Genomic DNA, 10,956 nt, shown 5'->3' on the forward strand with positions numbered 1-10,956 from the left:
TGTCTAACGACCTAAGATTGTATTGAAGTAGCTATTACCACGGTTAATTCAATAGTATAACCGTGGTATACAACAGTGTTTAATAGCTATTGTCTTTTCCAACACTGTCGTCTAGATCCAGCACACTGACGTCTCCTTTCATTTTTAATTTGTTTTAAAAAAAAATTTGGTTCATTGTTTACTTTACTGCAATTATATTTGAATTAGTCTACTAATAAAATTATTTTAAATCCGGTAAGGGTGGTTAATAGGGAGCTTTCTTTTCCTGTTCACAATACTACTTACTCCCAGTCAGCACCACCAGCCCTACACAAGTCATTGCAGTGTAGTTTCCTGTCATAACAGGACACTATCATACCCTCCTTTGGAGTTGTGCGGGGTACACACTGACCCCTTTCAGGGTTACCCTTTCCTGTGTTTAAACACTGACCCCGCACAAAAACACGACAACACTAATTTCCGGCCTTTTGGCTATGTGTTTGCCTCTGCACTTCCTCCAGGTAACCCCCCTAATTACTGTGCAGACACCTTAGCGGCCCGGTCTCGAGCATGTGTGTACTGCACAAGGTCTCAGAGTCTTTACTGCACTAGGTCTCAGACCTAGCGCTACTACCTGATGCGCAGGCTAGTTGGAGAGGTCGGGTGCTTTTTTCCTGTCAGAGCGTTTCGGAGCCTTCACCGTGGGAAGCACAACGCTTTGACTCTGATCCTATTTTCATGTACTTTTGAGTGCTAGATCTCACCATTATGGTTAACATGAGCCACATGACCTAAACTCCACTCATAGGAGTATTTGGTCAGTGTATGTCGAGTGGTTCACCATTACAGACCTACAGGCTCAGCAATCTCTGCACCTGTCGGTCTGATGATACAGTGTATGTGTACATAGAGGTATGGACTCAATATATAGCTGAGGTAGATCTTAGGCCTATATAATTACCTACAAACAATAGTCCACTCATTACGAATACCCCACATACAAACACTTATACAGACATACAGAGCTCTTAGTCTCATTCATAGAAAAAAGCACTCTCATTTATATAGGATCAGATGTCTAACGACCTAAGATTGTATTGAAGTAGCTATTACCACGGTTAATTCAATAGTATAACCGTGGTATACAACAGTGTTTAATAGCTATTGTCTTTTCCAACACTGTCGTCTAGATCCAGCACACTGACGTCTCCTTTCATTTTTAATTTGTTTTAAAAAAAATTTGGTTCATTGTTTACTTTACTGCAATTATATTTGAACTAGCTGAGAGACCCGGCGTTGCCCGGGATGTAAATGCGTAATAGGTAGTATTATTTATAAATCGTGGAACAATAGGTGACTGTTTGTTGTAAAGGTTGGATAATAATATTGAAAAGAAAGATGGAAGAAAATGTAATACGATGTTGTATAAAAATGGTTTATTGTAACCACACCACAGTACAATGTATATTTTGGTGGCATAAGTGATGTAAAAATCTGAGTCGTGTGTCCTGCTAGGGTGTGAGGCGGCGGGTGGCGCGTGGGTTGTGAGTGCTGTGTGCGAGTGGGGGTCCTGCTAGGGTGTGAGGCGGCGGGTGGTGCGTGGGTTGTGAGTGCTGTCTGTGAGTGGGGGTCCTGCAAGGGTGTGAGGCGGCGGCTGGCGCGTGGGTTGTGAGTGCTGTCTGTGAGTGGGGGTCCTGCTAGGGTGTGAGGCGGTGGGTCAGTGATGTCGGTGCGTAGGGGCGGGAGGCAGCAGGTGTGTGTGGCGGCAGGTATGTGTCGAGTGTGGCGGGTGTCTGTTGAGTGAGGCGGTGGGGGGAGGAGGGGGAAGGTGGTGGGAAGGGGGAGGAGGGGGGAGGTGGTGGGAAGGGGGGGGAGGTGGTGGGAAGGGGGGGGAGGTGGTGGGAAGGGGGGGAGGTGGTGGAAAGGGGGGAGAGGTGGTGGGAAGGGGGGGAGGGGTGAGGTGGTGGGAAGGGGGAGGAGGTGGGAAGGGGGAGGCGGAGGGAAGGCGGGGGGAAGGCGGGGGGTGGGAGGAGGTGGGAAGGCGGGGGGTGGGATGCCTTGGGATGGCGGGGGGTGGGAGGCGGTGGGAAGGGGGGGAGGGAGGCGGTGGGAAGGGGGGGGGGAGGCGGTGGGAAGGGGGGGGGGGGAGGCGGTGGGAAGGGGGGGTGGGAGGCGGTGGGAAGGGGTGGGGGGAGGCGGTGGGAAGGGGGGCTGGGAGGCGGTGGGAAGGGGGGCTGGGAGGCGGTGGGAAGGGGAGGAAGGGGGGAGGCGGGGGGAAGGGGGGAGGCGGTGGGAAGGGGGGGAGGCGGTGGGAAGGGGGGGGGCGGTGGGAAGGGGGGGGAGGCGGTGGGAAGGTGGAGGGAAGGGGGGGGGAGGCGGGGGGAAGGTGGAGGGAAGGGGGGGGGAGGCGGTGGGAAGGGGGGGGAGGCGGTGGGAAGGGGGGGGAGGCGGTGGGAAGGGGGGGAGGCGGTGGGAAGGGGGGGTGGAGGGGAGGTGAAGGGGGGGGTGGAGGGGAGGTGAAGGTGGGGGGGTGGAGGGGAGGTGAAGGGGAGGTGAAGGGGGGGTGGAGGGGAGGTGAAGGGGGGGGGAGTGGAAGGGAGGTGAAGGGGGGGGTGGAAGGGAGGTGAAGGGGGGGGGTGGAAGGGAGGTGAAGGGGGGGGGGGTGGAAGGGAGGTGAAGGGGGGGTGGAAGGGAGGTGAAGGGGGGGGGGTGGAGGGGAGGTGGTGAAGGGGGGGTGAAGGGGGGGTGGTAAATGGGGAGGTGAAGGGGGGTGGAAGGGAGAAGTGGAGTGAGGGGAGGTGAAAGGGGGTGAGGGGACCGGCAGGTCCCACGTGGATCTGAGGCGGGAGGCAGCGTGTTGTGGCCGCTCTCCCGCTGTGTCCCGGGCGCTCGCTCGCTCCCCCGCTGACTGTAGCGGCGCCGGGGGGGGGGGGTATCGGGGAGACACTGACACTGGAGGGGAGGGGGGGTGGAGGCGAGGTGAAGGGGGGGTGGAGGGGAGGTGAAGGCCGCTCACTCACCCATCCGGCAGGTCCCACGTGGATCTGAGGCGGGAGGCAGCGTGTTGTGGCCGCTCCCCCGCTGTGTCCCGGGCGCCGCCATCTTGGGCACTCGGCGCCGCGAGGCAGCCTGCCTGGCCACTGGCTGTTCCCCCGCCGGGGAGGGGTGAGTTGTAGCGCCGGGGAGGGGGGGGCATGTATATGTGTGGGGGGGGGGAGAGGTGGGAGATATAGAGGGGGGGTCTCGCACGGCCGCTGACACTGGGTGGGGGGGGGCGCTGAAGGGGTAATAATAGTGTGTGTGTCCCGCTGACTGTAGCGGCGCCGGGGGAGGGGGGGGTCGGGGTGAAAGCGCGGGAGACACGGGGAGAGGAGGAGGTGCGCGCGGGTGCTGCTAACACTGTGAGCCCCGCTAATGTATGTAACAGTGTGTGTGTGTGTGTGTGTGTGTGTCACTGTGTGTGTGTCTGTCACTGTGTGTGTGTGTGTGTGTCTGTCACTGTGTGTGTGTGTGTGTGTGTGTGTGTGTCTGTGTGTGTGTGTCCCCTTGTGTGTGTGTGTCCCTGTGTTCCCTGTGTGTGTCCCTGTGTGTCCTTTGGCCCGTCACTCCGCCTCAGGCCAATGAGAGGTGTGCGGGGGCGGGCGGGCCAAGGGACCAATGAGATTTCCCCTAGGGACACCGGACATCCAGGCAGGCAGGCAAACATACAGTGCTTTCACTAATATAGTATAAGAAAGATTAGTCTACTAATAAAATTATTTTAAATCCGGTAAGGGTGGTTAATAGGGAGCTTTCTTTTCCTGTTCACAATACTACTTACTCCCAGTCAGCACCACCAGCCCTACACAAGTCATTGCAGTGTAGTTTCCTGTCATAACAGGACACTATTATACCCTCCTTTGGAGTTGTGCGGGGTACACACTGACCCCTTTCAGGGTTACCCTTTCCTGTGTTTAAACACTGACCCTGCACAAAAACACGACAACACTAATTTCCGGCCTTTTGGCTATGTGTTTGCCTCTGCACTTCCTCCAGGTAACCCCCCTCATTACTGTGCAGACACCTTAGCGGCCCTGCCTCGAGCATGTGTACTGCACAAGGTCTCAGAGTCTGTACTGCACAAGGTCTCAGACCTAGGCAGCGTCTGGTCTCCATGACAACAGTTCGGGGTGCCGGCTTCACGACGTAGCGTTGACGTCACTGCGCCGGAAGTACACCCGCGTCGCTGAGGTTTAGTCCTTTCCCACAATTCATTGCTCCTTCCTTTCCGACATTGTCCTTAGCAGAGTGAGTATCAGGATCCCGGCGCGCGCCGGTGCTATCCGCCGCCATCCTCTCTCCCCGGGACCCTCACAGCCAGCTTCTGCCCCGGGATCAGCGCGGTGGAGTCCGAGCTCTCTGTCAGCGCCCCCCGTTATGCCTCCTGGTGCTGGGTGGAGGGCATTTCTACGCTGTTTGTGGGTGACCGGAGGAGGAGGAAGAGGCCTGGAAGTCAAGGCCGCAGTCACTGTGTGCTTCTGGGTCCTGAGCCAGGGAAGATGTGACTGATCATCATGTGCCGGGCCGGACCTGTTTATGAGGAGAATTCAGCGTTAGGGGGGGTCACAGTGTGCGGCATGAGACCGGTCCTGGTAGGGAGCAAAACGGGCACTTCAATAAAATATATGGATTTTAATATATATGACACTCCTTAATAAACATGGCCAATTGCTATACAACAAATTGCAAATGTTAAGGACACTGTTCTCATTTGCATGTAAGTACCCAGAATCCCTGGCTTCAGTGGAAGCATTGTATGCTAAGAGATAATGGGGAAAGGCAGGGCTGCAGACCTGTCTGAGGCGTGAATGTGCTCACAAGTGGTATTTTTATTATAATGTTAAGGATCAACTTTTTCAGAGGCGTCTACAATACACTGCAGGATCTATCAGGCCACAGTAGTGTTAAGGTATTTAACAGCAGTACACACTGTTGACAGGCTGTGTTGGCATCTTGGAACTAAAAAAACATTTTTGTTTTCACAGATGGCGCCAGCAAAGAAAGGAGGCGAGAAGAAAAAGGGACGCTCTGCCATCAATGAGGTGGTAACTAGGGAATATACCATCAATATTCACAAACGGATCCATGGCATGTGAGTATCTCTGCTTTGCGCTGTTGGTTTTCCACTGAAACTTAGTTTGCGTTTTTTTAACTTTTGTAGATCTCTAGGAACAGTGTTTAAATTATGAATGGCTCGTGTATTTACTGGTTCGGATCTGTAACTTCTCACAGATCTTTATATTGAACCTTCAGAGCATACTGAAAAAGCATCTGTATAGAATTTGTGCCCCTGAATATCATTCCCTAATGTTCACATCTGCCACACGAGTTGCACTACTACCAGCAAGACTGTAGTTTTATTAGGGTCTTGGAATGATTGACGTGTTCAAATATGGATGTTTTCCTGATGTATGCTGCATCAGACAATGGTTTTTGAGGATATTGTTTCAGGATAGGAATTGCTTACTGTGGGCAAATGGTAAAGTAACTCTGCTACCTACTTGGATACTGAGACATGGTCAAGTAGGCAGGTGACGTTAAAACATCCACCTGATTTTGTCAAAAGCCATTTGCAGGGTGGCTACTTGTGGCCTTGAATGCCTTAGCTTGCAACTTTCAGACCCTTTATGTACATTCTTAGAATATGCTGTGAGTAGTTTGAACCGCTGCTTAATGTTAATCTGTTTATTGGAAACATTTTGATCGATTGTTTTTTTTTGTTTTTTAACAACGCCTATTTTAATGCAACCGTTACACTGGACGTTAAGCACACAGTTTGCACTTCACTATTGGATTTGATTATGGTAGTTGGATTGGTCTAGTTGCTATCGTGTGTGTGTGTGTGTGTGTGTGTGTGTGTGTCTTTGTTACCTAGTAAGCTTCGGATCTGTGAGGGGTAGATACTCATGTAAGACATTTGTTTTGGAGTTCTCAATTTGTCATATCATGGACCACTTTTATATTAAAAAAAAAAAACTACATCTGGAGGACCACCATATATCAGCACTTGGCTATGTTCTCTCCACAAAAAAACTATATACCCCTTGCACATAAATCAGCCTTAGTGGGCATAAAGGTGTGCTAAAGTTTAGCACCCTTTTGTGGATCTGCGCCTAAGGCCTCGGCCAGGCTCCCCGCTGGCGTGCTGAGGCTCAGGGAAAGCGGGTGCTTTCCCTGGCCTTGCGGGTGCTTTCCCTGCGCGCCGTCAGGGGGCGGGCCAGTGGCGTCACGGAGCTGGTTCGCCCTCATTGGGCGAACCGCTCATGTGACCGGCCCTGCGCGCCGGCAAGTGGGGAAATGTTAAAATTCCCTAGACCTACGCTTGCGTAGGCGAGCCCCTACTAAAGCCGCTCTAATTGCGACTGTAGGGGCTCAGTGCTGAGCGGGAGCGCGCCTCTGCCAGCAAGCAGTAAGCATGGCTGAGGCCTAAGTTTGAGAACCCCTACTATAGTGTTATGCAAGTAAACTGTCCTGTAGTGTAGAACATAAACAACAAAAATCATGCTGCCCTGGTTTACAGCACTGTTATTGTGAATGATGATGAGTTTATCTTCTGTCTAATGCTTCTAATTTAAGCAGCAAGTTAACTCTTACCTGTGTTTCAGTGGCTTCAAGAAGCGTGCTCCTCGTGCTCTGAAGGAAATCCGCAAATTTGCAGTGAAAGAGATGCGTACTCCTGATGTGCGCATTGACACAAGGCTGAACAAAGCTGTATGGGCCAAAGGCATTAGGTGAGCTTGGCATTCGGATCCCTCGAGACACTGGGTAGGATGTTATTGTGGTCTGAAGACGGTAGGTTTTTATATTAAACTCCACTCTGGCTGGCCACAATGTATTTATAGAATGTTGCATTCTAATGATATAGTGGTTGTAATATAACTTACAAAGTAAGTTTTGCCAACATACTGAGCCCTCCAATTAATCACATCCCTTTCTTTAACATAGCTACAATTGATTTTACTTAATTGGGTTATTAAACAAAGAATAGGAAAAACATGTATTGGGGAGAATTGTTCACTAACACACTTAAGTATTTAAGCATCACACTACATTTGCAAAGTAGTAGAACATTTTAGCATATTTAATTTCAGATGTGAAAATTGGATTGTGTGTGTATAAAAATAAAAAAACACTCATGCACTGCCTGTCTTTATCTAGAAATGTTCCATACCGCATACGTGTGCGTTTGTCCAGGAAGCGCAATGAGGATGAAGATTCTCCCAACAAACTGTACACATTGGTCACATACGTTCCAGTCACCACTTACAAAGGTGCTTTCTGTTCTATTCCTACTCTTTAATGCCATTTACAGTTCTCATAATGGTACAGGAGCAGGTTATGTAGTGCTTTCAAATCTCAATCACCATTTGCAATTTTAGCCCCCGTGCTTGTGGTTTTTTTTTTATCATAGAAGTGGCATTTTCCAGTTTGCCTTTTGCTGTGATTGCTATCACTGTTTTTACAACTGTTACTTTGTGAACTACTCATCTGTGATGTCAGAATAAGAGTGTTCACTTATGGCAATGCCTTATATTTATAATTCCCTATATTTATACGTTTGGATTATTTCACCCAGACGAGGGATACAATTGAGAATTCAATATTACTGATTTCACTCGTTGCATGTCAAAAATGTATAACAATACTGGTAACTAGATGGTTTTTCATTGGAGTGTGGAGGGGATTGACTTGACATCTGGCAAAATGCACTCAATTTTTAATAGCTTACACTGTTGGCAGAAATAGATAACTTTTTTTTATAAAATTGGGTTCTTGTTGTGAAGGAGGGTTTTTTTTGGGGGGGGGGGAGGGTGGTATACATATTTAACAATGTATTCCTTCATGTTGACTTAATTTGAGTATGAGAATGTAGCCTTGATTAGAAATGTACATTGTCCCAATGAAATACTTCTGTTCTCTTACAAAATTCATATTTATCAGTATATATTCTAGAATGTTTTGGGTTACTAAATTCCTTCTATAGGGGGGTAAGGGGTACATACACCAACTTACATGTATCTGTTTTTTGGTGGGAAATAAAGTACCCAAATTCAGTCTCCATATAAGTACCATTGGGGTGGCCAAATATTTGTGTGTTTAGGCTAACCAGGTTGACTTTAATATTGTAAAAGTATCTGCACTCTTGCTTAGCGTTTGAATTGAACATATAATATTTAAAATGTTTTTTTTTTGTTTTGTTTATATTTGCCAACATAGTCTCTGAATTGAATCTATTAAAGCTAATTGTATCTGTTTGCTTGATTGCAGGTCTACAGACTGTCAATGTTGATGAAAACTGAATGGATTTTCATTGTTAAAATAAAAAAGGAAAACTGAGTGGTTGGTTCTCTGTTTCATTCTTCAAGTAGTTTAAGAGCTGATTTACATTGAAAATAAACTGTCTAGGACAGTTAGCCGCGACCAAACTGCCACCGGCACTCCTGCTGCCATGACCACTCACGGCAAGGCACCTCACCACGTGCACTCTAACCCCGGCGCTACCTTTAAATGCCTCGTGTGGGGCATTGACGAGGGGGCTTGGAGTGGAGGACTCTGACATATTTTAAAAATGGCGGAAGAGCACTGAAGGTGTTTTGGTCGTGGCCAAACGTCTCATTCTGGAAAATAATTGTCAAAACATTTGATTTGGCCTTGAACTATTTTCCCCCTATCCCTCCCGTTGCACAAATGTATATTTGTGGTATTGGATGTAAATAGGAAATGCTTATTCAATAGATGAAGTAACCTTTTTGAATGTAATTTATATGCATACCCCAATAGTGACAAAGTAACGTTGTCCTTTATAGACTTGCGATTACCAAATACAGTACATGTAGCAATTAAAATAGTTGGTAATTACCATGTGATCATTCCAGGGGCCTCTGGACTTTGCAGAATCAATGACACACTGCATAATACAATTTTATACTAAGTTATCACCGCAAAAATCCAATGTTTCAGTGCAGCAGCACCTGCCTCATGGATATAACAGAATAGGTTAAATGTATACCGTGCATTATTAATTGCTGAAAATGCCAAAAATGGCCACATTTGCTACCTTAGGCCCAAGGCAGCAGAAACAATGTGATGGTGTAATGCTTGGTGACATTACAATAGCAAAGCCAGGAAGCTTTGTACCTACCAAATAAACCCCAAAGCAAAAATCACATGACAAGGAAGACTTGAACTTAACCCTGGGATCAAGGCACCAGACAGGACAAAGCAGTTCAATAAAGATTTTATTCCAGCAAGTACAACACAAACGCAGAGCTTAACTCACTAAAATGGGCATAGGAGGGGAATCCTAGCTGGCTTTGTGCGGAGTACCACATTGAATACTTACCCAGGGTTTGCTACCACACTCCATTTGGCTAAGAACTGTCCAGACCCCTCTGGCAGTGCACTTTTAAAAGGCCTGCTCTCTACTTCTGTTATTAGTCTGTTGCACAAATCACTTTCAAATTTCCTACTTTGGTTAGGCTCTCAGTCTGTTTTAACAGCATGCATTGGCTTGAGGATTTGCTTGTGTAATACGAGCTTGAGACAAAAGGTGGCACTGAGTGCTCATTTGCATGTCATTTCCCAGAATCCCTTGCTGCAGTGGAAGCGCTGTATGCTGGGTGATAATGGGGAAAGACAGGGTTGCAGACCTGTCTAAGACATGCAAATGAACATACTGCTTTATGCTTTACTGTGGAGGGTTTTTGTCACTTTTTTTACCCACCATAACACACACTTTTAAAGACATTAAATGGTAACCATATCACAGACTGTGAACAATAGGGAAAACAGGATATCATTGAAGCAATGTCAGTATAAATATATATGTATGTATGTATGTTTTGAGACTAAATCATTGGATATAGTCTATCCATAGGGAAATACAAAGTGCTTACTAAAGAACTATATTAACAAGCTCTATCTGACACTTTGTATGCACATCCAGAATTGTGTGCAGCATTCTGTCAGAAATATTCCAAGGAAGGCTTTGGAATTATATGGATACTTACCTTAGCAAGCTATATGCGTTAAATTGATGCAAGTATTGTTACTAACAAGATACTGAAGTACTAACATCGCTTTTTATTCCATATCAAAAGGAATTATATAAGCTATCATCATAAGCTCAACGTCGACAGTAATATATGGTTGAATATGTTATAACTGACACAGATCACACTTTACATATTCATGGCTTGTGGTTGCACACTATTATACACACCTTTTATTCACTTTTTAATTATATACTTCACTTTAAGTTAAAATCACTTACACTTATCACTTCACCATTGTCCCGTGTTATAGGAGTACACTTATTAATTTACTGATGCTTATGAGGATTAAGATACCCTTGATCAATAGTGGCTAACCCTTATCAATTTATCCTTGTTTACATACAAGATTACTTTGATACGCTAATTGTTGAATTAGGTTTTAAAAATAACTTTTGTGCTGATTAAATAAAATTACTTATTAGTGGAGAACGAAGTTTCATCTCTTTTAGAAAAACAGAGTTCCAATTTACAGGCTGAGTGCACGTACTATAGGGATTACTTCTTTCTGTCAGTCATCAGTTTTTTATCCCTGTATGCACCCCTCACACAACATTCAACCTACTAGCTGAGCAGAAGCTGTTCTTTTTGCTTAACATATTATTCATTGGTCCCTGCTTTTTTGCTGCGATGCTCTTCTCGTTACCTGCTTCCACCTGGATCAACAAGGTATATTATTTAGCCAACGGCGAGAGTGGTTGCTCTTGTAATCTAAGTATGATTTGACGTCCACTTTCTTAAAAAAAAGTTTTAGTGGTAATTTGTTTATCGACAATCTTCAAATTTATATCCAAGAAGTTTATCTCGGGATCACTGTTTTCTCCACTAAGCACAATAATTTTGGTATTATTGTTTAAGTGGTTGATGAATCTATTCAGATCATGGG

General features: G+C 46.6%; 1 protein-coding gene across 4 annotated transcripts in view; it reads left to right on the forward strand.

Moving 5' to 3' along the window:
* Positions 1 to 8,355, forward strand: part of RPL31 (ribosomal protein L31) — a 279,049-nt gene extending 270,694 nt beyond the window's left edge. Inside the window, exons 1-5 of one of the 4 annotated variants that reach the window (XM_075590391.1) lie at positions 4,131 to 4,266; positions 5,004 to 5,110; positions 6,624 to 6,749; positions 7,177 to 7,289; positions 8,287 to 8,355. In XM_075590391.1, the coding sequence (XP_075446506.1) occupies positions 5,004 to 5,110; positions 6,624 to 6,749; positions 7,177 to 7,289; positions 8,287 to 8,318 (378 nt within the window). In that variant the 5' untranslated portion in view covers positions 4,131 to 4,266 and the 3' untranslated portion in view covers positions 8,319 to 8,355. Of the gene's footprint in view, positions 1 to 4,130; positions 4,267 to 4,297; positions 4,736 to 5,003; positions 5,111 to 6,623; positions 6,750 to 7,176; positions 7,290 to 8,286 lie in introns of those variants that run through there. The other 3 variants (XM_075590390.1, XM_075590392.1, XM_075590394.1) reach the window with 3 other exon arrangements.
* The last annotated feature ends 2,601 nt before the right edge of the window (positions 8,356 to 10,956 follow it).

This window comes from Ascaphus truei, chromosome 3 (genome assembly GCF_040206685.1).
Source record: "Ascaphus truei isolate aAscTru1 chromosome 3, aAscTru1.hap1, whole genome shotgun sequence".
NCBI classification, from domain to species: Eukaryota; Metazoa; Chordata; class Amphibia; order Anura; family Ascaphidae; genus Ascaphus; species Ascaphus truei.